Source organism: Colias philodice, chromosome 22, assembly GCF_061535455.1.
Source record: "Colias philodice isolate Cphi_HAF_F1 chromosome 22, ilColPhil1 Martin Lab GWU primary, whole genome shotgun sequence".
Classification (NCBI taxonomy): Eukaryota; Metazoa; Arthropoda; class Insecta; order Lepidoptera; family Pieridae; genus Colias; species Colias philodice.
This window is the reverse complement of record NC_143107.1, coordinates 2691710-2719534: the sequence shown is the minus strand read 5'-3', so window position 1 is coordinate 2719534 and position 27825 is coordinate 2691710. Positions and strand designations below refer to the sequence as shown.

Here is a 27825-nt window from a genome sequence, read left to right as displayed (position 1 = left end):
ATTTCGTTAATTCTTTTTGCACGCCTCATAAGCGAAGCGTTGAGGTGGGTACTACTGTCACTTCGCGCAAAACATCTGATTTTTCAAACTTAAAATGTCTTTATGTATCATACATTGCACTTGTAAGATAATACATACAGACACATATTAAGAAAAAACACTATTTTTAACGTTCATGATATTTTTGATGTCATTTTTGTTATTTAAACTAGTTAAAAAACAGTTTAAAAAAGTTCTGTCTTGGACGTCCGTGTGTCTGTATGTGCGGATCCTTTTTCTTGTTAACACGATAGCGACCGAAATACTTTACTAATCGAGTCTTTTTTTTTCTCTTACGCTTGAGTATGCTCAGGAATAGAACCCTTTCATTTTTCAGGGTCTGATTCGATGTGGTTTAATTGTTATTAAATAAACAAAAATAATAATTAATAAATATTTATTAAAAAATTATGAGGCGTGCACTTTTGGATTTTCCAAATTATTTTATTATATTCCTAGAAGTACGAGGATGGTTCTTACGTAGAGAAAACGTAAGTATGTACCACGGGCGAAGCCGGGGCGGACTGCTAGTAAGTAATAAGTAGACAGCTTATTCATAATGTCTATCCTTCTAATATTATAAATGCGAAAGTTTATGAGGTTGGAAACTGATCGGGCCTATATAAAATTTAATACATAGACGGATTAAAATCTGAATAAGCACATAGGCTACTTTTTACACCGCCCGCGGCTTCGCCCGCTTTGTCTCAAACCTAATACAACACTAAAACCTTCCTTTTGAATCACTCTATGTATTAAAAAAAACCGCATCAAAATCCGTTCCGTAGTTTTAAAGATTTAAGCATACAAAGGGACATAGGGACAGAAAAAGCGACTTTGTTTTATACTATGTAGTGACAACTCAATCGACCCATCTCCGTAATGACTGGAGATAAAAACTAATAACAAAATGTAAACTAAGTCGTTCTACCATAATTAAGCTCTCTACAATAATCGAAGCTTAAAGCTTTCTTAAGGAAACAATTTTGCAAAATCTATTTAGAACTTCCTGAGATTATTTCCTCGCAAACTAACTTTGTTTTTGATTAAGTATCAGGGATGATAAAATTTAAAAGTACAATAAATTTGCATGTCAATTTAGATATTAAATATTTCAGACTCAGAGTCGGAGTCTCCCCGTGACCACACTCGTTGCAAAGTGTGCGAAACGTCGGGAAAATAATAAAATGAATAAATCGCGTAACTTAATACCCTTTAAAAATCTTTAATTTCTTAATCTATACTAATATTATAAAGCTGAAGAGTTTGTTTGTTTGAACGCGCTAATCTCAGGAACTACTGGTCCGATTTGAAAAATTCTTTCGGTGTTAAATAGCCCATTTATCGAGGAAGGCTATAAGCTATATATCATCACGCTAAGGCCAACAGGAGTGGAGCAATGCGGGTGAAACCGCGAGGATCAGCTAGTGTATAATACTCGCGTAAAATCAAACACTAGAGAATACTTTGCATGTCAATGTGAAAAATCGCACTTTATTCTAACTAATCAAGATGGAAGCCACACAGTCAATATTGGTTTCCCATAAAAGTGTAATATACATCTCTCCATGATTGAAGGAAGGTATAGATTTTCTTATTATAAGAGATTCGACTTTTACAGATGATAAATGATGAGCTAATTTAGATATTCTAAATTATTTACTTTACAAATATTAGATCGGTAACTTATTATATATATTATAACGTAATTGAAACCGCGCTGAGCAGCTAGTGTTAGAATATGTCATGACGATTCATAAGTGCTTCTAGAAGTCTTGAAATAAATGTTTGACTTTGAGTAACCTAACTTACTTCAAATTATCTCTATAGATAAATCTATTATTTAGTAAATATAGAAAAATAGTGTGTTTCCTTGAACAAGAAAGATTCAAATAAATAAAAGATCACGTAACCAACGATGAGATAATAAAAGTATACAAACTTTACGGGGGACCTTTTACGAGTTTGACCGATATTTTACGTGATGTTACTTCTTATGTGTGTAAAAATGTACCTATTTAAATTTTAATAGAAAGGAGGCGGTCCATACATACTATAACAGAACTATTAGTATAGTATTTTTTGGTTGGACCCATACCAATAATGCTTCTTTTTTATTCCCTTACAAAAGGAAACCTAACCTTACCTAACTAATAAAAAATTTCGAGCAGTCAAATTCCTTTAAAAATTCAACCACAATAATTCAACAGTCATGTTAGTTAGAATAAACAACAGAGTTATACCAAACACATGTAAATATTTTAACTAAACAATACATAATGTAACAAACAACCGTGCGATATGCAAAACCCTGACCTCGTATAAGTTTTGCAATACGACCCCAAGTTAACGAATAAATCTGTGAACAATTTTAATACCTAACTTGTTCTAGAAATAAAGACTGAAGTACAGGAGCCTTAGCTATCTGTAATTTGATTCACGTCTTTTCTACTGAGCTTATTGCCAGTATATAAACGAGTACATATGTAGGTACCTCAAAAAATAATGTACTTAATTCTTTTTATAGGGTTATAGCGTCTACGAAATTATGAAACAGTTATTAAATAATTTAAAACGCAACCCTTTAACCAAACCCAAATATGTGATTAAAAAATTTTTTGTATGTCTGTCTGTATATTCAGGCATCACGTGTAAACTAACGGTTCGATTTTGATGAAACTTGGTATAATTATACTTTATTATCCTGGGCATAAAATAGGATACTTTTTATCCTGAAAAAATACGTAGAAAAAATAAATCTTAATTTTCAGTTTTATTCATAGACGTTGTTCTGTAGAACCGCGAACACACGTTGCGTTTGAAACGTCTTACAAGTTCAAAATGGAGAAATAAACCATGCGAAGACCGACATCCGCGCGGACGGAGTCGCGGGCGGAAGCTAGTACCGTAGTATTTATATTTAAAAAATATAGAATATTAAAGGTGGAATATTTATTACAAAATCTTCTAAACTATTACACTAATTCTGGATAAAATGCGATTATAATTACTATAATATTATAAAATAATAAATATTGTGTCTATTAGTTTCGAAACTAAGTTATATTATCACGTTATCTTTCATTCAGATAATATTTGAATGTTTCCATGACCTTTAAAGTGGCACAAATGTGAGAATATTAAATTTGAACATGTGTTGCGAAAAATGAAACAAACTCATATTAAATTTGCTACCTTTTCTGTTGCTCATTGTATGAAAAATTCTAAAGGAATGTAGGCATACACAGTAGCATATTATTATATTAATACGGTCAATTGACGCTAGAGTTTTAAAAAAGAGGATAAAATTACAACTGATTTTAAGTACCTACTTTAAGACTTTGTTATGACACGTTTTTATTTTTCGTTTGTATCAATATGTACTTAGGTATACAATGTTACAAAAATATAATAAAATCAAAGTTGCAAGCAATACAGCTACAAACCACAAACTCATTACTTTTCAAATCGTCTAGCAATAAGCACAAGCCTTTTAAAGTGTCCAATATGTCAAATTGTCATCGTCTATAAGGGTTGACGTATACCGGCCGAAATACTGATTTATGACTTGTGGAACTATTAATTAAGTGAAGAGAGAAACTACAAATATTTCTCTCTCTAAACTATTAAATTGTGATCGTTCGATCGATCGTTCGGACGTTTCAAATGTCTACAAATGTTACAAATGACAAATATTGCAGTAGTGCAGGTTAGTTGCTTCTGATTTTATCCCACTATGAATTTATACAAATACCGACTGTTTCTGCCGAGAAATTTCGGAAAAAGAATGAAACGATAGATATATAGTTATCTAGGACCTAGATAATCGCATCGATTCGATCGAACGCATGAGCTTTTGCATGTCATAATACATATTTAATGCATAAAGCTCAAATAATGAAGCACAATCAAAACTGTATAACTTCTCACTACACTTCTATAGTTTAGCACTAAGCCAGTAAAGTAGCTAAAGCTGTATCACTATCGTACCTCTACCACAGAGAATCCAATACTATACTAGTAATCGTACTATAGTAATGTAGGAATTTCAGTGAGCGCTGATCCTCACACGGGATTGCACTATCCCTTTCCCTCTTTCTGTGATCAGTCCGCCTCCTAACCGAGTGTATGAAAGTCGTGCGATGCATTCCAATTTTGTTTTCCCGCGTCTTTTCATTTATAGTCTGTGATCTGTCAAGTTTTGATCGTGGAATGGTGGCAAATTGTGGTCAAATTATTGACTTTGGATGCAGTGTAAACAGTGCAAATAATTGTGTTTCAAATTAAAATGCATTCATAAAATATTATAATTTCCATGTAAGACTAACATTTACACGTTTACGTTGAATAATTTGAGCATAATATGAACGTGAAAGTTGAATTGTTAAAATGTTTACTCAAAATGTTTTTCTTATGAAAGCGTTACAACGGGATTGCTATTTGATTACACAAGGCTTTTTGGCCAAGATAAATAATTGAAGTATATTTTTAGAAATTAACATTTTAATTCACCAAAATAAACTTATTTTTGCGTTACAATTAAAATTTTCATGCATCGTCGTTCAATAGATAATTTTAAAGCCCAGTACCAAACGTAAATAAAAATGAAAAATAAACATATTTGGATTAACAATAGCCCCATGTTTAAACTAAAATCTTAAAAACGTAATACTTAATTTAGAATAATAACTACCTAATACCTAATACGGAAAAAAATAATTTCGTAGCACTATAAAATACTGGCCGTTTGTACATAAAGATACAAAATTAAATATTTTTCCTTTATCTAGAGGCTCTCTGTCTTCGTTACTGTAAGCAGTTACGGAACAATAAAGTTTTAGAAATTTATTTCTGTTGTCTGCGCGCTTTTGCTCGCACAAATATATTATTTTGTTTTTGTTAGAATAGTGATATTATTTTTTATCATATGCTTCCTGCTATGTTAAATTGAATCATTGATATAGTCTCATAATAGACAAACAAATAGTTATATCAAGTGGCTTTATTGAAGTGAAACTTCTTTATCGGGGTTGGAAAAAAATTTAGTGTAACATTTTTTCGTTACGCGTGACATTTTTCCGTTACGCGCCATCTTTTTCTTATCCCTACCACGCGTGATTCGACGTATTTCTGTAAAGTTGCATATATCTAGTAAATTATTTTTTTGAAAAAATAAGGTCATAAAGAAGTTTCACTTCTTACGTGTGTACACTAACTAGTACACGTTACACATTTTTTTTAATATTTTGTGTCACATACAACTGCATATATTCGAAGTAGTTTCTTCCTTAAAAATATTAAATTGCTGCTTTTATAATATATTTATAATATATTTATTTAAACTATAAGTGCTTTTATAATTAATTTTCGCTTTTTGCTTTGCGCTACAGCTAAAGGATAATTCTAACAAACGAGGAAAGTTTGTTGTTATTACAATGCTAGAGATGCATAATTATTATATTATGAATAAGAATACCTAACAGGTTTTTTAAATATTTAATGTGAAAACATACACTTCTTACATTAATATTTTAGAGAAACTACATAATATCATAGGTATAAATAACACAGGGTTATAAATAATTTCTTTTTCATTGATTGTTCATTGAGTAGGTAATTACTATGTTCTTTAAATTAAATAAAAGTCCTCCTTCGAGTCTGTAGTTTTATTCGTGATTAATTCAAAAAATACGTACACCCATTTTCTTTCTGTTTTCACCGCATCTTAAGGTGCGTGCATCTAGAGGTTTTTATTGACTAATTTTGAGACGATGCGGACGAATCCGCGAATGGAAGGCTAGTTTATTATACACCTATACAACAATATAACATCTAAATTTATACATTTTAAGTTAAATATAGAGCAAAATATGACGTCGCTGAGCACAATACAAAATACCCTTTATAATATTATGTGCTTTATATTTTATAAATGGCACAACAAACCGACAATCGTTTTAAATTTGAACTCGTTTATATTTGCGTGGTATTTAAATTTTAAATGTCACAAGTTAGGGTTGAATTTCGAGACGATTAGGGTCACGCTTCGGTCATCCACCTTCATTACAAGAAATATAAGATTTTTGTACAAAATAAAGTGCTATTCGTATAACATGAGCATGATTATTGATGTATCGTATTAACTAACATATCCCAACTCTTAATTTCAATCGTTTTTATAAACTAGCCACTTGTCCTGATTTTACCCGTTGTAAAAGCACACTAGCTTTCCGCCCGCGGCTTCGCCAGTTTTGTCTACTATCTTATAAATCATATAGTAAAACTTTCCTTTTGAATAACTCTATCTATTAAAAAAACTGCATCCAAATCCGATCTGATAAAGAAAGCTAGTAGGTAGGTATTTTATTATATTCCTAAAAATAATATAGGTACTTATTAAACACTTATAGTAGAGCTATTTTAATAGGCAACATTTGACAGTTCAACAAAATTCAACAACGTAACCTAGTAACGACAACATAGAATAACATGATATTTCTTTCTGTTAGATCTGCACATTTGCTTAACTTTTTTCAATAACGATTACATATTTATAATAATAATGACCGATACAAGTAATTTTAAGATTTCATTTTACTGATGAACCATTCTAAACATAATAAACAATTTCTGAATTGAAGAACTGACGTCGCTACAATTTTGTGTCAATAAACCTTTTTTCTTTTTAAATACCAGAGATGTTACTCTAAAAATCGAGATCTGACATCTAGAATCGAATGCATTGATTACTTGTGAACAAAACTCATCATAAATTAATAAATTCGATTTACAAATGTTTCAAATCCGTATCGATTAATTCACTTTAATCGATGTTTTTAAGCAGGTTACCTCTCTTGGAAGATAAAATTGATAGACGTCAAATGTTGCCTATTAAAATTGGCTCGACTATAGGTACAAAAAATTTCCCATTTACAAGTTAATTTCAAAATACAAATTAAACAACGAACACACGATTTTGACATAACATTGTAATTCAAATATCATAGACATTATAATATCTCAATTCAATATTAGTTTATTTTTTAAATGTCAAGTCATGCGTGTTTATTATTTGGTCACAATTTGGTATGAACTATGAATTATTATGATACGTTCAGGCAGTGTCCGTTATTCTACGTTGACCTAAAAATGGAAACGTGATTTTTACTGTAACACTTAAACAACAATGTGTTTGTTTACTTTGTATAGATAAGACATAGATGTTATCAATATATTTACGAATACGGAAAAACTACAAAGACTGAGAGAATGTAATAGAGATTTTGTTTATTGCAATACAAATTTTTATTCATTGCACGTCTGCCCTTTGTATGGTTTAGAAATATTCTACATTTGTGACAGGAAGTATGATAAACTGTTTTTATCAACACAGAGTGTTATATAAAATATTGTATTTATTAGAATTTGTTTTGAAAACCACAACTCGTTGATAATATTAAAACCCACGTGGTTTTTAAAAATTGTACTCTACGTTATAAACGTTAACGTTTGCTATTTCTAAATAAATGAAATTAATTCATAATTTATATACTAGAGTTAAATTTAAAATGTTCTGGTCAGATACATAGTAAGACAGGCGCAATAACTTAGTGTAACGAAACACGAAACAACTAAGAACGAAGGGACAAAATTACAGTTAATTTTAGCAAGCCATGAATCCCAAAAAATATGCATAAACTTTGCAATATCTTAAAAGCTGTGACCCAACAGCCGAGTCCAGTTTAAAACTAGAGCGAAGTAATATTTCATCTTACAGTCATTTTCATACACCGATATTTCTAGTTTGTGATAAGGTTTTAAAGGTAGTAAAAACTAAAGCTGTATAATATGAAATATGTGTCATTTCATTATTTAAATTTCATATTTTTGTTGAAACTATTGTGGTGTAAGAATGCAAATGAATAATGAACATAACTGTATACATAAAATACTTACTGAAACGGCACCACGACTCATAAAATAGTACTGTTTCTATTTCAATTTATCTGCCAACAGTTTTAAACATTATATTATAATGTTTAAAAATAATTATTATAATACTGCTTAGTTAACTCTACTTAAAGTACAACTACTTTAAAAATGTATGCTTTAAAACTGTAAAACTGTCCTTTTTGTAAACTTTCCCGAAAAGCTCTAATTGTTTCTGTTAGCAAATTGAAAAAACAGCGAATATAGCAAGAGTTTTTAAACTGAATATCGTCAACAATGCAAATGGTTTTGTAAAGAATTTAATTCAAATTAACACTAGGCTTCATTCAGATGAGAATTTGTGTTGCATTGTTCAGTGGAGCGGAATGTAATTGAATACTATTGTCATTTGTTAATTAATATTGAAGCCTATCTAATGAGAATCTAGCTTTATGGAAAAGCGGTCAAGTGCGAGAGCAACATAGGCTCTTTCAAATCTGTTTATCATAATACTAGCTGCTCCGCGCGGTTTCACCCCCGTGGCTCCACTCCTGTTGGTCGTAGCGTGATGATATATAGCCTTCCTCGATAAATGGGCTATCTAACACCGAAAAAAATTTTCAAATCGGACCAGTAGTTCCTGAGATTAGCGCGTTCAAACAAACAAACAAACTCTTCAGCTTTATAATATTATTCAGCTTTATAGTATAGATTGCTGATGAAATTCGAGGCATTACTTATGTACTTATGTTCATAATGTATTTGTCTTGGAAATGTAATATTAAAATTTTAATACCGTCTCAATAAGGCAGAGAACTCGTAAATTATTTTATCTTTGCAAACAAATAAAAACCCATACATTCAATAGACAGATAATCAATAATCGGTCATAAAACGGTTTTCCTTGTACACGCGATGGTTTTAAAATAAATGGAAAATCAACAGAGTAAATGAGCAAAATGGATAGCTCTCAAGGGCTTTATAATAATTTATTTATTAATAGAACATCAGAGGTCCACTTGTAAGTATTATTTCTTAATTACTATGTTAGTTTACATTGTTTTTATACAGTTTACATTTACATTAATTAAAATATTATCATTATTGAATATTTTACCATTTATAATTAGTCATTTTATTTTTATTAATATAAGATGTGTGTACTTGCTCACAATGGTGCAAGTACGCACAATCGAATCTGTCTGCAATCATTTTAAGAGCTTTAACCTCGTATAACGCGCATAGAAGGATCACGTAAAGAGGAATTAGATACCTCCTTATTATACAATTGAGTTATATTAGAGGATTACTTTGTGATAAGAAGTGTTTATTGTGATTATATATTTGTGAAATGGTCTCTGTACACAATGGGCATCGTTGGGCGATAGAGACAATCACGAAAGTTTAGAGAGCGAAATGTCTATGATCGGCCGTCTTTAGATGTTTTTTTACAATCGCCGTGATGGCGGCAAACATTGACGATTTACTGTTCTGTGTTGACGATCATTTGTTGGGCCAACGCTGCCCATGGTGTTCCATGTGTTGGAAACTAAAAATACAGACAATGAAACAGAAAATTTCAGCGACGATAATGAAGAAGCCACCATTAACCAGCCCGGGCCATCAAAAAGAATTAAAAATGATAGGTGCACAATTTTTAAACAAAATTAAAATTATATGATTTCTGTAAATATTATTATTTCCGTCGCTTGTAACTTTTTACCTTTAAGACTTACAGAATAATCATGTATGAAAAAAATGTAGGTAATTTTGTCTTCTTTGAACCCCTCATTGACACTTTTGTGATTTAGTAAACAATTGAGAAGTTATTTAAAATATACCTAATTTTAGCACCTTTAATTCAAGATGGCGGCTAGCGCCTGGGTCCGTCAAGGTCGAAAACTTGGATTTTTATTAACCTTTCATACCTAAACAATATCGCTTCAAAACATTTTCTACGCCACCTTTTGTAGAGCAGAGGCTTTTACATTTCCCCACAGACTGGACTATATATTTATATTGTATTAGTCAAGTTTTTTTGTAAGCAGAAATATAAGTGTCAGATAGTCAGTAGAGATGAAAATTTTGGCTTATATCTTCATAATAAATAACATCTACATTAGTTAAAGGAGATGAAGATGCAGTATCCATAATTTTCAACTTCCTACGGTTTTATAGTTGCATGAAGCTTATTGCCATAATCTTAGCATAAATAACAGCAAGCTATAGGAAAATATTGTATACATTCCAAGCATAATCCTAATTGCACTAGCCTAGGCGGATCATAAAGCGGTGTTATTAAAAACAACTTCTTTTATATAATAAATCATATTTTTAGTAAATAGCTACCTACTACAATCGCTTAGCTTATGTAAATTATAAAGTTTATATACTATGTAGATATATCTATAGGTAATAAAAATTAATTTAATATTATTATGTTCATATAATAATACAAATATAGGCGACATATTAGGTTGAAATTTTTATTTTTTTTACTTTTTTCCGCAGGTGAAACTGGCGAAGCTAATTAAATATATATTATATTATTTTTGATTCCACAAAATAACGCTTATCCACACGACATTTTCTTTCAATCCTCATTTAATACAAAAGAAAACAACAAAAACATCTCACCTTGCCCACTCAAATGTGTTTTATCTCGAAGTGTGATCACTCATAGCACTACAATGAAGGTCTTTCAATCACTAAGCCTACTCGAAGCCTTTTAGACATGGCAACTTCGACACTGAATAAATTATAGAATACAGATTAAAAATTTCTTTGTTGTGTTGTTTTCAAAATTGACGTTTATAAGTCGTAACGTCAGGGAAGGATACAAGTAAAATAATTTCCTTTATTTGGTAATTATCGAAAATGCCCTGATTACATTAAAAAAATTATATAAATATTGATATAAATATAATGTTTTAATAACATTTAACAGAGAGATAAAAAATTTAAAGAACCAATTAGAAATATTACTGTTTAACTTTTAAAAGCTTCACTTGAAAATGTTTTCTTACAGGTATTTCAGCCTACAACATTAAGAGCATTTCATATAAATATTTGATGTTGCGAAAAGTTTCTCTGAAACTGTAACGACGGACGTGAAGGTAGACCGACAAGCCACATTTCAATTTATTCTAACTCTGACATGCTAGGGCGTTTGATACAAAATTGGGTTTATTTTGTGAAATTTTATTTCTCCTTGAGCTATGTTACGTGAATCACAAGTATGAGTTTAATAAGGGTAAATGTATAGTTACTGTAAAATCTTTACAATAAAAATGAAACCTGTTTCGCGTTGTCACGGCATCACGTGTGAATGGGTGGACCGATTTCGATAATTCTTTTTTTATTATATTCCTTGAAGTACTAGGATGGTTCTTATGTAGAGAAAACGTCAATATGTACCACGGGCGATGCCGGGGCGGACCGCTAGTGCCTTATAAAATGTGAGTTTTAAGAAGGGATTTGAAAAGACGTACAAATGTATTTTTATGGTGATGAAATGCATGATGAAAATATATGCAAACATGCCGTATTAAATAATAATAAATACTGAATACTCACGCTGATTACAATAATTGATGATTACCTAAATATTATAAAATAAATAGGACACTTGTCTGTATAAGATTAATTTCGATTTAAATAAAAATGTTTGTGCATCGCTACTTATTTTCTCAACTGTATAAACTAATAAGTTTTATAAAAGGGACTGTATATAGTTTGTTTTTTACGATTTTCTTTCAACATTATAATTATTAGAAAGCTACATCGTTACCAAGTTATGTAGGTACGCACTTTTCTCATATTTTTACTCTGGGTCAACCCGGGTACAAACGGCTAATAACATTTAATATGCATACAATTTTTTAGTTGGTTTCGTTTTTAACACATCCTGTGTAAAGGCTTACAAATAGATATTAGGATTTTAGAATTTTAAACAATGGCTTTTATTACTTTGTTAACGGTATTCCGATATTCTTGTACGGGGTTAATATCTTAAAACTGTTATATTTTTCAATTACGCATAACATTTTCAGCTTATAGAAGTATGTTATAATGCTATAGGAAAATATTAAATACGTAGGTATATAAAATTCGGGGTAAAGAAGAGATGGAAAGCAGCAAGCAGACTGGAAGGGTCCAGCTTTGAAGTAAAAAAAACAGCAAAATCGGTTCGAAATCGGTTCAAAATCGAACAAGATGCAGTTGAATTGAGAACCTCCATCTTTTTTTGAAGTCGATTGAAAAGGCTTAGATGATGCGATAGAGCGTGTCTATGGTGTAAACTTGTTATTTGGTTAAGGTACACTATCTTATTATGAATGCAAAAGGACTAAAAGAATTTAGAAGTCAGTTTTCTGCCCCTCTGCAATACCGCAACCTTATTATATCAAGGTGTGGTAATTCTCAGTATGGGCTTGGCCCGTTTTATGCTGCTTCTAGTTATTTAATATTTTAATTTAATTAATTACCATAATATAATACATGGATAGTGCAAATTAGCCTTTTGAATAACGACAACAACTGGCAGAACAAAGACTGTCTGTTTATTTTAGAAAAAATAAATTGTAGATATAATTTTGAATTGTAGCATAAATTATGTTAATAAGCATATTATTATATGTTGTGATCTTTGTTATATACCGGGTGTAATCGTTAAGTGTGCTGTAATAGTTACGGAATAATCGTCTGTGCACACTTAACGATTACACCCGGTATATACTAAGTTGGTTTACGAAGCATGTAGACAGATATCTGTATTCTGTATGTTTTGTTAATTTTTACCAACCATAATTTCAACGTCTTAACTCGTAGCATTATCCAGACACATTAAAAAAAAACTAAAACGCTGCAAATATTGTAAGTACAAAGTTTATAGTAAATAGATGTTTGTCAGAGTTTTAGAACAAGTTACAAGTATAGAATACTTGATGGTAATAAAGTTTATCCCCCTTCTCTCTACGGAAAAGTTTTCTCTAATGTGTGTACTTACTAGCCTATTTGTCTTTGTGTTAGTATGATGATTTTCTAAAGTATATAAAATTATAGAGAAATTGTATCTTCAACAAGAAGGTTTATGTTTTAATTGATCCAATCTAGGCGAATAAATGGCTAATTCTTTAGATATATTTTTCCCCTAGTTTTTAGTTAGATATAAGTAGGTAGATCTTTAGCCAATAGGTATTATAAATTAAGAAAAATGCTAATATTTTCGATGAATTTTACCTTTAGTTTCGTGTGAATCATTGGTCTCTAGTTTTCCATAATATTGCATTAAATCCTGAGTCCTGGTGCTTGAATAAATGAATAAATTATTATTATTATTCAATCATTAACTTTTTTTTCACAACAAATGTGACTCGGTACATTCGAACAATTAGAAGTTTACATTTGACAAAATATACTCTTTTGTTAACTGTGACCATAAAACACAATATTTATTATTACGTTTTCATTCATGTTTGTCGTAAATATAAATAAAGCAAATAACATTATTTTGTAACTGAATGGCTTGTCCTTGACCATTTTGGCAAGGATTCAAACGTTCAGGACTTTAGTCGTAATCTTTCGTTTTTGGCATAATTTTACTGAACGTTAATTAATCAATTTTCTGTATCCTGGTTGGTTTTAAAATGTTTAAAAAACTCGACATTAACTATTGAATAAAATTTATATTTATCACTATATTTTTTTTATATTTATATTTTAACCTCAATAAAAATGTCATAATACATAAGCGAATTTAGTATCCATTAATTTTTTTTCTAAATAAAATTCGATTTAAATTTCGAATACAGCCTTGTTGAATTTCCGGTAGCGTTAAATCGATACTGGCAACTGGGAAAAGCGTCGACGACTCTAACCCAAATAAGCTGTTCCAAATTTAAATGTATTTCTCCGCCAAATTGACATAATTCAAAATAAGAATTTTGTTGGAATTTAAAAGTAATTTCATCCAAGAGCTTTTTTTTCTGTTAGGGAAATATTAAGAGAATTGTTATTTCTACTTTATTAGTCACTATGTATAGTATTAAATAATCTGTGCTATATTCCAATTTAATGACACATTCTCCGAACATATCAACAGATTTTGTTTTATTATGCCACTTACATAAAAATAAACGCTTAAAATGTATAAAATTTACCTACTGTCAATAAACAAATCATATTTCGTTTGAAAAATTCAAAATTACTTATAAGTTATAATAAATCCGTGAATTTTTTCCAAATCTCCATTTAATTCTTCTATTTCTTCATTGTTGAAGAATAATGAAGAAATAGAGTCTTTTTATTATATGTAAACGTAAACATGAACTTTCAAAAGACAAAAGACTAGAAGGGACAAACAAGGGGTCGACTCCGCCTACAAGTGGTTACATCACTAGTTTGGCTTAATCGATATAACGGGAATCGAGAGAGCTGCAGACGATTAATTATTGCTTGAGGCTTTTCTTATAGAGTAATTAGAAAGCTTCATAGACAGCTAATGCTTCAATGTCAATAACTATAACAATAAAATGTAAATGAATTTCATATTTTGCTTTTAGGTATAGCATTTAAATGCTATAAAAATAAAAATGTTTTAGAGAACATTCTTTAAAAATTGGCGGTTGAGGCGAGTTCAAATCCCGCCTCGTGTTCGTGAATTTTTTCTAATCTTTAAAAATTTTGAAAATAAATTTCCAAGGCAAAAAATTAGTTTATTTACTATTCCGTTCTTTTATAAATATGTACATACATATACCTACATTATGTTGGGATAAACTATTTATACATACTTATTAGTTATTACTCTTGATACATAGGTATACTATATTATGGTTTTGCACCCTGTTCTGCTCGAATTTCTCTTATTTCAATTTTCTCAGTTCAGTTTGAAATTTGTGAGGTACAGCTTTTGTACACCCAAAACCAGACTATTTCATCTCTCATTTTTTAAACCCGAAGACTTCAATTATCAAATACTTAGGTCAAAGAGTACTCTAGCGAATTATTAGTACCAAGAATAACAAGATTGAAGCTTGAAAATATAAGTGAATTTATCACAGAATTTATATTTCCGTATTTTTCATTAAAATTAAAAAATATTATCACAATTAATTATTTTGTTTCTACGTCGTAATTAGCGACGCGTCGCTAATTATTGAAAAGCTGTATACTTACAGTAACTCATAAATACCCTTAGGCGTAAGTGGGGGTGAAATTTTTTCATATACTAATCGTTAAAAATTTGATATTGGTAGGTCAAATTTCTTTGCCAATTGACAAATCTTCATTTTCAAATTCTTTGATAATATTAAGTTTACTTTCCAAAAATTGTACCTATTTTTAATTTTAACTGCGCTGTTTGGTAACTTTATAACTGAAATGTTAAACTTTCAATTTATCAGTAACTTAACCATGCAATAGAAGCTTGATAAATTCTCCTGAGCGTTGTTTCTTGTTAATTTTCTATTCGCACAACATTATTTCTACTTACTACCCTTATTTCCTAAACAACGAATATCCACAGTTTTTAAATAACTATGGTTATTAAATATTAATATACATAAATCCGCATCTTCACAGTTTTATTGTTTACCCGACTGCACAAAAAAGAGAATTGCTTTTAGTGTGTGTAAATTCTGTTGGCTCGCTTTCTAGTGTAAACGGTTTGATGAATTTAAGCCTGAGAGAAAATTAAAATGGCGGTTTTTCTCGAAGATATATCAATATGAACTATTTTAAAATCTTTGCATTATATTTTTTATGTCGAGTTTAATTTCGCGTTCAAATAGCAATCCCGTTAGAACCAGAGTATTTTTTTAAAGAACTCAACGGTACTAAAAAAACACATCAAATATGGGAGACACAAAAAATGTGTGACGTAGTTCAAGGAAAATCTGGAACATCATGAACACAATAATTTGTAATTTACACGAAAATTAAAATCAAAAAATAAAATAAAAATAGTGACAATGCGATAACCCGCCAATATAATGTACAGCCACAGACAATAAATAAATGTGTTCAATATGGCGCCACAGATTATTAAGTGCGCTCACGAACTATGCTCTGATGAAGAAAATTAAACTAGCTGTCAGGAAGTGGCGGAGAATGCGCCTCTTCCGAAAGAGAGATGGTAAGTTGTAGTTGTCTAATGTGTGACAAGGATAGATATTCAAGGACGCTTGCAATCAGCTACAGTAGATACAGTAGATACAACCACAGACTAATAATAATATAGGGGAGGTGGGCCCAAAGGGGGCACCTTACGGGAAAATTAAAAAAAATGAAGTTTGAAAAGAAGTTAATCCATTTATTTTTTTGCCAAAAGTTCCATTAATTAATACTTTTGAATGCTAAGTGGTTAAATTTGTCAAAAGTTAAAGCATATAATAATTATTAACGGATTACTAAAAGCCTACGATTGCCCGCTTTGCCCGAAGGGGAGGCCTAAAGCGGGCTTTCGTTTAGGGCAAAACGGGCAGTAGTTGGATAAAGCGGGCAGGCCTGGATTTAAACAGTAGATTTCAAAATATACAGCCACAAATAATATATACAATAATAAATAGAGTAAAAGACACAAAAATATTTTATAAGTTATGTATTTCAAACAGTCATACAATTATTTTTAAATGAATATATGAAACAAAGGAACTTCTTAGGAGCTTTAAACTTTTAGGTACAATATTTCCAGATATATATGAAATAATATTTAAAAAAATAACGCCCAGTTTACAGTCTATCATTATTTAGTCTCTAATAAGCGATACAATTATTTCATATATATATTTTTTTTATAAATCCTAAAATAATGTAATAGGTAGGTATACAAGTTCCAAAAATTCTTGTTTAGACAGCCCGTAAAATAAAGAGTCCATGCGGAATACGTATTCCAAAAGCTCCATTTCTTGTTCCGTAGAAAAGACAGTAAGTAGTAAACCTACCAAGCTTTACATTACACGAACCCAATTTAAGATGTCTGCAATGTCGTTCTTGGAATCCCATATTTAGTTGTTACTTTTTTGACAGGTTTTCCTAACTCTTGCACTTCTCGTTTTGCTTGCTGCATAGTTGAGCGTTGCCATGAAGCTTGTGAAGTTTTACGCTTATATTTACGCCGGTTATAAGCGGTCATCTGAAAGGAAAAAGCAAATTAACAAAAGAATGTAACATTTTAGCGGACGGGGCAAAGCGGGCGCGTGCCCGCTTTACCCTGCCCGCTTTGCCTTTTTCGACATTTGAAAGGTTCAGACGAAATTCTACCTCAAAATTTTTAGACACGTGGATTTTTATGGAACCAAAATATGGCCAGATAGCCACTTAATAACTAACAAATTTTGGTTAAAGGATTGTAAACACCAAAATAAAAAGAACACATATTACATACCTTGCAATATTTTTCAAAAATCGTCGAAAAACATTTATTTGTTGCAGCTTGTAAATGCGTGCTCGCAAGCGAATCCAATGACTGCCGCGAGGTGGGAGGGGTGTGGGGTTCGTGCTCACGAGTCGCGCGCGCGCCATTATTTAAAATTCCGATACTATACTGAGTGCCCTCTTTAGGCTCTGTGCCCACTTTAGGCCCCTTTCCCCTACTACGTATACAAATACAACTATCTGCATTAAAATAATTAAAAAAATCTCAATAATGCCATGCTACGAAAACTAAAAGTGACAGTGACCAATGTCGATCACTTAGAAATCCATTTTGCATTTCAGCAATGGTTTATTTTATTTGATCTGACTCTTTCATCAATAATAAATACAAGCGAAAATGCTTAACTTACATTTTTGAACTCGGTTGAATTCACACCTATGATGTCAAAAAATGGCACTGATTTGATCCTATTGTTTGTTGGATAGCATGGTATAATATTATGTATTTATCATAGGATCATTGGATATGTTAAATACCATACGGAAATTAATTTAAGACAAATTGGTAACGATTAAAGAACTAAAGTTACATTAAAGTGTCTCAAACAATTTACATTTCAACGCGGAAATGTCGCGTTGATAAACTTCAGGTAATTCCAACTTGGAACTATTGAAGCTGGAAGTGTATAACTTCATAATGTATGCCGCGAGAGTTTCTAACATTCGATTTAACAACATAATATTCAAACTAAATATTACATAAGATCTATTAGTTTTCGTATAATTTTTATTAAATACGAAAATAACCACGAGCAATGAAGTTTAAGGTGGTCTTTATGAATTTCATATTACGCAATTTAAAGACAAATGATAATGCGTCTTCACTTATATCCTCTTGTTCTTTTTCACTCACTGCACATACTAATGGCCGGTTTACACGGGATTAGTAACTAAGTGCTTAGTGCTTGTCACGTAAGTCCGGCCATGAATCCGTGAAGATTGGCTTCCATGTTTAAATTGCATTCTGAATAAACACGTCACATGTATCTTGAATCGTGTTTCATCACGCGCCCCGGTTCCTAAGCCTTTGCCAATTTCAGGACTAGGAGTTGTAGCTAAGTATACTTTTCAAGTACAAAGACCAATTTTGAATGCACTTACTTCATTAGTAAAATTAAATTGTTTTGTTCCAGATCAGTCGCTGACTCGGCAAGCTTCTATAGACCCGGTGCCGTCGACGTCAATAACACCATCCCACTGCGGCCGACCGCCGGTTGAGTTGTTACAATTGGTGGGTAGTTTGAAACTTTCGTGTTGTAGGTAGTTACTATTTAGTTAACTGTGGTATTGCTTGGTATAGTTTACGGAGAAGTATTACAATTACAACTAGCATAGCGGCAAGTTTCTCTAGCGCTGGCTCGAACCAAGGTTCGAGTTGGCGCAGAAATCAGAAATATGGTTTCTGAGTAATAATTGTATTATGGGCACTACAGTACCCTTGCGTCGTTATCCAAATTTCATTGTCGTTTACAGGTGTTTTGAAAATATTAGATGAATAGTGAAGTCATTTGCTAAAGGACAGAATAGATATTTGGATTTTAACATTGCAATGTAATTGTATTATTTCAATTTCATGCTTAATTCCACACAATATTTGCACTAAGAAAACCTAAAATTACGATAAATATCTAAATAAGTAGGTGATCAGTGAATAAAGTGTTATTTTACAGTCCACTCCTTGTAAACTTAGCTTAAAACAGAACATGTAATATAATGTTTTGTTTGACTGTGATTTAATAAATATAAGTATGTCTAGCGGATCGCAAAGGTCGATCTTGCCCATACAGACACTTTATCAGTAAAACAGATGTCAAATGCATTTGCCCAATACGCCAAAAGAGACCCAAACTTCTCTTTTCCTTAGTAAATTCTTTTGAAAGTTAAAATCGAGCCGGCTTTACTATTGGATCATGCAAAGCGCTAGGGAAATTATCTCGACTCACACGACAGGACATTCCGGCTGCTACAAAGTTTATTTCAACGGAAAACTTGTTTTGAACCTTTCAACTGTACGTATTAAGTGTACCCTACAACTGTTTCACTGAGTTAATTGTATGTTGCGTGGATGAGAAACGGAGATAAATTAAAATAAGGTTGTATATCGTGTCAAATTAAGAGCGCAATGTATCTTGTACTACTAAATATTGACTTTTTGCACCGTACCACCTACCATAGACCTACTTAATATTTTTATATTAAGCAATATCAACATGAACATAAAACTGAAAAAAGAAGGGTTGATTCATAGAAAGAAAAAGTCGAGGAAAATTTATCACGGCTAAAATAAAACGCCTACAAAAAATATGCCAGTTGTTATTGCGCCAACATATGAATAGGCGCCTATAAATGTATGTAATTTATTTGATTTATGTATTGTTATGATTTCCCGTACTGTTATTGCTGTTAACAGATAAACGCTATCAATTTATGCTGGAGTTCCGTACAATGATATGAAGTTTCCAAGCGTATCGATATAATTTGCGGATTTAAAAGCTATTTGCATTGTAAGAAGTTAAATCAAAATAATATTCGATAAGTCCAGTTTTGTAAATAAAACTATGATAATAAGAACAAATAATTGATAGTTAGTATTTAAAACGTTTTTATCATTTTTTAATTACACCTTGATTAACAAAATAGTAATAAGTATCGGTATTTCGTATATTCTATAGGTAGTTGGATCAATGTTTTGAAATTATAAATTGACAAGCTTAAAATAGGTTTCCAATAATTGGTATTAGGTTACAAAGGAAAATGATTTCACCCTTTAGTTCATCGCACTATACAAATTGAAAATTTAAATATGTATACCTATGGAATATAATAGGACAGAGTTAAATTTTAAAGAGGTACAATACCACGGATTAACAACTTTTTACGTATATGTACAAAGAGCTACCTAGTTAATATATACCGATATTTATTTTTTAAATTATTAAAAGAAATCAAATAGTTAGGTACTTACTTAATGAATGATATTTTTTTAAAGAATTTAAATGCTACACTACATAAACGATCAAATCGAACGTATGTCAGTATATCTATTAAATAACATTTACTTTCAGTAATCTACCTCTTATATTATTTTATAGGAACCAGACGAAGGTCAACGTATAAGGGAACAACAGCTACGACAATACGCATTCTTTCAACTACGAATACATTTGAAAAGAGGACAGAATTTAGTTGCCATGGATAAAAATGGTAAATTAAACTTAGCTGTAAACACAACACAACACGCTTGCACAATCGTAAATGTCAGATTTATAGCCATGTGAAATAAAATAAGTAATAGTAACTGAAATAAGAACATATTTTTAGATTCGAAAAATTTTTCGAATCTGTAAATCTGATTTTTATCTATTGACACTTTTAATCGTAAAGCTAATTGTTGAATTTATATTTATAATTTACACCGACAAATAAGTTTAAAGATTAAACTTAGTTTTACGGTTCAAAACACACTAACACGACTTACAAATCATGCTAGCAAAAATTATATTAGCAGTAAAAAAGCAATGATTAGGTACTGCTTATAAAAATCTCAAGCTATCAAAGTACCTACACTTGCAATCACAAGAAATAATAATGCATTTCTATTGAATTATTATTAAGTATAAAAACACCTACAACTAATGCTTAAACAATAATAGTCAAATGCTTTAACAGTAAGTCTTTGAAACACACATTTAAAGCTGAACTAAACAAATTCATTGCGTGCGCGTGGACTAGAGTTTTCAGAAATAAGAATTATCACATACTATTATATTACGTTACTTAACTTACAAGATATTCAGAATGAAATTACTTACCTGATACGTCCATAAAAATCTAATATCACTCCAAGATATTAATTTTCCTCGAACGAAGTCCAAGGTAAATGCTATTTTTATTTGAACAAATACTTTTCTAGGAAAATCCTCTTCTCTTTTCTTTACTACAACCTACCTGTGTAAATTCATTATGATTAGTTGACTATTCAGGCGTAAGTAAAATAATTGTAATAAATGAAGTATTTTTCCTATTAATATTCAATATAAATATTAAATAGTAGATAGTATTATTTACTTGCAACTATATCGGACTTTATTTCTTATGTAAAACGAGTATATTTTATTTGAAAATGCAATTACAACACTATCACTTAATTTATACACACACACAAACACATATTTACCGAAACTATATAACTATTATAGTATATATTATCTATTATTTAAGATTATTTGTATGTGTTTGTTGTATTATTTTAGCACTTTTTTTACTTGCAAGTATTTAGCGCTTTTGCTTTTGAACCCATCCTCTGACCACAGATAAATAAATATTCACAATTTTCACAGACTTAATAAAGCACGGATCACAGATAATCACGACCGATTTATAATCTGTCACAATAGTATAAGAGATTGTTTAAATTCTTTGTGAAATATAATAATTCACTAAACTTTAAAACTATCTTAGACTTTCACTTGAAGAAACAATAGTTTCTGAAGTCAATTAAGTTCGTTCGAAATTCAATTAAAACTTATTGGAATTTCAGTTATCAATTTCTAAGTTACACGGTTAAATTACATTTTTATTTGTGTGTAAAACTAAACGATTGCCTATTTCTGAATGTGCATAATAATACATCATAATTATTATTTACAAAATTTTCGATTAATTATCGTATTGTTAAAAAAAACGATTGGCATAGATACATAAAAATATTAAACAATAGTAAGAGATCGTTTTAAATGCTTTTGACTCCCGAAATTAAGTGTTAAAATATTTAACTGCTTCTGAGTCTGGTTATGTTTGAATAAAAAAGAAATCCATACCTCATTACCATCACCTCCCGTAGCATTATATTAATTTTCGCTTCTTATCTAATAACAATATTGTGGGGTCGAAATCCAGGTTTGTTGTCAGGGACCAGTGACCCATACATCAAGTTTAAAGTGGGGGGGCGGCTGCTGCATAAGTCGAGAATCGTGTATAGAGACTTGAACCCAGTGTGGGATGAATGCTTCACTGTGCCGATTGAGGATCCCTTCCAGCCTGTGCAATTGAAGGTATGTATTAAAAAAATATTATTAAAAGAAAAAAAAATCGCGGTTCCTAATAACGGTGACCACGATGTGGTGTGAGTTAATTTTCGGTCGGTTGGTCGTAACAGATGCACAAATGCACACTAAATCACTGTCTTTTTTATCGTGAGCACAAAATACAGTTTAATATTTTAATAGCTAACGGCTAAATTGAATGATGATTTGTCTGATATGCGCAATATCGACATTCAAAATTTAGTTACAAACCTAGTCTTTTTGTAACAATTTTGTATCGATGCAGAGCCATTCAAATATTTGTCAACTGTTGCGATGAAGACAGACCGACAAGTACTTAGACAATTATTTTTTAAGACATTGTAATGTTTTACTTTAGTAAAATTATGTTTCTCCTAATTAACAGCTTTCTTAGACTAAAGAATAAAGATATGTGTATCGTAAATATTGTAATACATAGGACCTACAGGTATAAAATTTTCTTCCTACCTAGGTATACGGTAATACTCGGCTTATTTCACTGCTTTTCTGGTAAAGTCAGAATGTAGGTCAATAGTCGTTCTAAATGTATGAGTGCATATTATAATATTCATGAAGACTTAGTATGTGTGTCAGTATTTTTGTCATCTTTTTGCCTGTTACGTGCTGTGAATTAAAGGGAATTTTTTGTTTGTAAATTTAGGGCATCCATTATTTATCTTTGTCTTTCTGCATTTGAGACACAAGCCGACTACGGTAAAAGAAATTCGTCACGCCATAAAATCTTAAACTTTTAATTGCTTCCTCGCTTTTTTGAATTATGGTCAAAAAATCAATGAAATTGGAAAAAGCATATTAAGTAGTACATATTTAGAGCCTATACGTTGCCAATACGTACTACCCATGTCTTATTCTATTCATTTATGTGTTGTTGTAGTTGTAAATGTATTTGCCTTCCGATTTATCATCATAAAAGCTATTTCCCTGTTCCTGTAAATTAGTAGCAACCTGACACCAATTATTTCCAGGTATTCGACTACGACTGGGGTTTACAAGACGACTTCATGGGCTCCTGTTATCTAGACCTAACCGCGCTAGAGTTAGGTCGTTCCCAAGACCTAGTGCTATGCTTACGAGACCCGAATAAGTTAAATCAGGACATGGGAGAAATAGTTTTGAACGTCACTTTGTATCCCAAATCACAAGAGGACAAAGAGCAGGTTAGTTGAATTAGTTTTAAACGCTTAAGACTTAATTACGAAAAGGTTAATGTGTGAAGTTTAGCCTGTTTTATTACTTGGTGTTGTATGAGGATTATAAATCTAAGGCAGTAATGTCTTATGAAAAGGTAAGTATTAAAGAAATTATGTAAGAAAATCGTTTAAAATAAGTTAAGAGATATAAAATTCTGTAGGTAGGTAGGTATAAGATTTGTTATCGCATGATATCGCTGTTTGTACTTCTTTCTTTTAGATTTGGGTTTTTTTTAACTAGTCACAGGCTGCGGTTTTATTTCCGTAAAACAACCTTGTAAAAAGTTGAGCTGTTACAATTTACAAACTGTCATGAATTAATAATTTATCCCTGAGAGAGCTTCCTCCAAGTAGGTACATTTAACATTTTTGGCTCAGTTCACAGACTCCATAAACAACTTTCGTGTTTAAAATATGAGTACAAAGAACAGCAGTTCTTAAAATAACTTGTGCACAAGAGAATATAATTATAAAGAAAGATAAGTCAACTTAGTTGTTATGAGGAAAAGCGTTGCCTTTTAAATCCGTCGTGTATTTTTCTGCATTTCTTCAAAGAAATACAGATAACTAAGACTTCAAAATAAATTGGTACTTTATATTGAAAAATAATAAAATGTAGATAAATACTTAATGTATTAACTACCTATATGAACAAAAAAAATTCAGTTAAATAGTAATAAATATTTGAGAACCATCAAATCACCACATTTTATCCTTGTTACCTCTGTTAGCTACCACACAATCGAGAGTTTCGTACAGGAAATTATTTGGCGTCTCATCAAAATAAAGCTACTCACGGAAAATTAGCTTGATAGTAATCACGTGCAAAAATGGGCGAAGGATCCTGGACTAACCAGTCTGAAATTGTTTCAGTATATACTATATAGTTCATATAAAACGAAGCCCTTCAGTTTCAGAACGTTATCTACCGAACTAAGAGGTACCACAGGAGGTACTATGAAATGTGTTAATTAATAGTAATGGGTAATTAAATTCTGATTGCTGAAGTGGGTCGCGTAATCAAAATAATTGACTAATTGTTGTGTACACATTTATTGTTGCTTACTTTAGAATTTAAATGGTTAAATTTTATTTAATTAGGCACGTAGGCATTTTAATTATACACGAACGTGTTGAAAAATTTAATTTAATTTTTATATCTTTCCTCGACTCTTTCGATGTGCTTGTTATTTTGAAATTTTTATTTTTACTTTGCTATTAAAATAATTTTGTCAGTAGTTATGTAGGTACTTAAAAAAAGTGAAAACCCGTGTCCCCTAGTGGGGTAAGGGGCAGATGCATTATTCCTACATCTGTTTTACTGATCGATTCTATTTAGGGACATGTAGGTGATCAGCCTTCTATGTCCTACCAGACCGAGACATTTTTTTTTCTTCGTCTCCTCCGGGAATCGAACCCAGGGTCCCTCGGTTCTACGCACATGCGTCAACCATTGTACCAAGGAGGCGGTCAAGTAGGTACATAGTTACTATTTTTTTTTCAGAAAAACATATAATTAACTTATAAAATATATAATATTAAACATAAGTCCCTAATTCTTATTTTACCAAAAACAAAACCGCCTAAATTTACTTGGATCGATTCCCGAGTGTGACAAATTTTCGAAAATATAAGAATGGAATTTTCTTTGTTTTCAATAATAATTGAATGTTTCCTTCGAGTTAATTTTTCTATTCGACCGCGACACTCAATTTAAAATAAATATTATACATCTTCAGTTAGGAGCGCTTATGTAAACACATTTACTTATATGTAGGTACCTTCTACATTAGAAGCAATATGAAAACAAACAATAAGGTATTTTTACCTATAGTATTCTTTGATGACATAATTCATTTCATAAAAATAGCTTTAAAAGGAATCAGGAGGTCATAGAGATAAAAACTAAAAAGAAATAGGTAGGTACTAGATACGGCGATATTGGTATCTATAGATGAAATTAAAAATAGGTACAACATTTAGGTACTCATAATATTAGTCACAGATAGTAATTAATAATTATTCATTCCCTATCAGAACGCTACATTTCATTTAAGTTCTCATTAAAAAGATTTATGACAGCACCACAGATACAATAAATTATTACTGCAGAAGCTGCAGAACCAATTGCCAGCCATTACCGGTCCCAGAATGTAGTTATGAGCGTTCTAGACGATCAAATAACTGGAAAGAAACATTTAATATTATTATTGATTTGCGGAAAAAGGTGTTGACTGTCTAAAATACTATAGTACCTATATCGACGATTTTGTAAGATTTGGTCGGCTTAAAACATTATTTCTTTTATTAAGATTAATAATTGTATTATAGCCAAGTCATTAGATAATTAATTTGTGACTTTATTTGCGATACCATAACTGGAATGATAATTTTGTGGTTCGAAAATTAGAATGTAGATACGAGATTGTCTACCATATAATTTTGATAATAATATCAACGCGCCGTAATACAAAAATAATTAGTTTTTCCAAACAATACTTGCTTTTCTGTTTATACCTAAAGTTATTGTTTTCGTTTTTTTAACATATTATACGTTTTAAGATTTTTAGACTGAACCGCAAAAAATATTGTTCAAGCCTCTTGACCGTCTCAGCGCGCCATAACACATTCGAATAACGAATTTGAAATTTCAAATCAGTCGTGCGCCGGTTGCGCGGGAACGAGACCGTGCGCGCATTTTATAATTCGCGCGAAAAAAATAACCTAACCTCAATTTGTAAAACAAATAAATAAACGCAATGAGTGATAGAAAGCATGCGCTATTGTTTTTAGAATGTGTTCTGTTTTAAACAAGTGAAATAGATGTAAATTGTGTAATGTAATTGTTTTATGTGGCGTCGTTTGGGTGCTGTGCTGTTTTTTTTTTCAATTTGCACAAGGAATTTTATAGTGAGGTTTTATGCTGGTAATGCCTTTGTTATGATTGTGCATTGAGCAGACATGATCGAATATTATAACTTTTATAACTCGTAATTAGGTATATTCTTCTATTAAGATACCTACATATTATCACTACTTACACCTACTTTTAAACTTAATAGGTCCTACTTACGAAAGCTTAATTTACTAACTTAACTTTTTAACTACATTATTCCTTTACCAGTTATCAGATCTTCCTATCAATAGCATAAAATGTGTTATTACTTATTTTTTAATTATTTATTAATCTCAAAGAAAATAAAGCAGTTGACATTAATTTTCAATCTCCACGCCCTTAAATTAGTTCTGGCGATGTGTTCGTCATAGCCCTTATTAAGGTTACAACTTACAAAGTATAACCACAGTATTACAAATTACAATATTATTAACTTATTAATATGCACAAGTGGCAAGACTATAAAGTATAATTATCGCAATATTCATAAATATTAAATATGACAGCAGTTTAAATGTTATATTTTCATTAGATGGTCAAATAGTTAGTCGATAATGAAGTTTTCCTACTAAAGAGTCAAGTTATTGTATTGAAGGAGGAAATAATGCTTGTTACGAAGGAAAGAGCAAAATAATGTTTACCTACTTACCTATAGCTCTTAAAAATAGGTATGATGTGGGTATGCAGGGCGGGTTATTTGAATTTATTGGCACTCAAATTATTTTAACCACCTAAATTATTAAACGTAACAATTAGGAATATTTTGTTGTCAGACGTCACATTCATATCTATACATATAATAAATCTGTAGAAGGGTCAATTCTGTACATTGAAAATATTGAAAAAATAAATAGCAGGGGGTGTTACTGGATCGATACCAAACCCAAATATGTGATTAAAAAAAATTTTGTCTGTCTGTCTGTCTGTATGTGAAGACATCACGTGAAAACTAACGGTTTTTTTTTTTTTTTTTAAAGGCACCCGTCATCACAGGGTGTTCGCGCCACCTCTGGATTATAGTCCAGAGACATTTTTTGCTTTTTATTTTTATTTTTTTTTTTTTGTATAGATAATATTAAATTACAATTAAAAAATACAATATAACATACTACTTTAAAACAAGATAAAAAAATACTGGATAAATTACAAATAAAATGACTAAAATATTATACAATAATTGCTGAAAATGCTGTAAAATTAAAATTATTATAAAAAATTCGGTAAAAACACGGCACAAAAACACTCA

At 30.9% G+C, this 27825-nt stretch overlaps 2 protein-coding genes across 5 annotated transcripts in view; one reads left to right on the top strand and one right to left on the bottom strand.

Annotated features, from left to right (window-relative positions):
• The first annotated feature begins 4170 nt into the window (after positions 1-4170).
• Mctp (multiple C2 domain and transmembrane region protein) overlaps positions 4171-27825 on the top strand; it is a 58439-nt gene continuing 34784 nt past the window's right edge. For 2 of the 4 annotated variants that reach the window (XM_089709490.1, XM_089709488.1), the window contains exon 1: positions 26340-26609. Coding sequence is in view for 2 of the 4 variants with exons in the window: in XM_089709486.1 (XP_089565612.1) it covers positions 15988-16105; positions 18540-18637; positions 20499-20610; positions 22306-22460; positions 23459-23650 (675 nt within the window). In the remaining 2 variants the exon portion in view is untranslated. Of the gene's footprint in view, positions 4357-15794; positions 16106-18539; positions 18638-20498; positions 20611-22305; positions 22461-23458; positions 23651-26339; positions 26610-27825 lie in introns of those variants that run through there. The other 2 variants (XM_089709486.1, XM_089709487.1) reach the window with 2 other exon arrangements.
• LOC149478354 (uncharacterized) lies at positions 16469-18042 on the bottom strand. The gene is made up of 3 exons (XM_089709160.1): positions 17961-18042; positions 17357-17586; positions 16469-17104 (listed from the first exon to the last, which is right to left on the bottom strand). The coding sequence occupies exons 1-3, from the start codon at positions 18040-18042 to the stop codon at positions 16940-16942; spliced, it is 477 nt and encodes a 158-aa protein (XP_089565286.1). The 3' UTR covers positions 16469-16939.

Excerpts from the sequence above, each read along its gene's own strand:
- LOC149478354 (XM_089709160.1), bottom strand. The coding sequence starts at position 18,042 with ATGAAGTTATACACTTCCAGCTTCAATAGTTCCAAGTTGGAATTACCT. Across the intron at positions 17,587-17,960 it reads CGACATTTCCGCGTTGAAAT|ATAGTTGTATTTGTATACGT; the intron begins GTAAATTGTTTG and ends ATTTTAATGCAG. Across the intron at positions 17,105-17,356 it reads TTTTTGAAAAATATTGCAAG|ATGACCGCTTATAACCGGCG; the intron begins GTATGTAATATG and ends TTTTCCTTTCAG.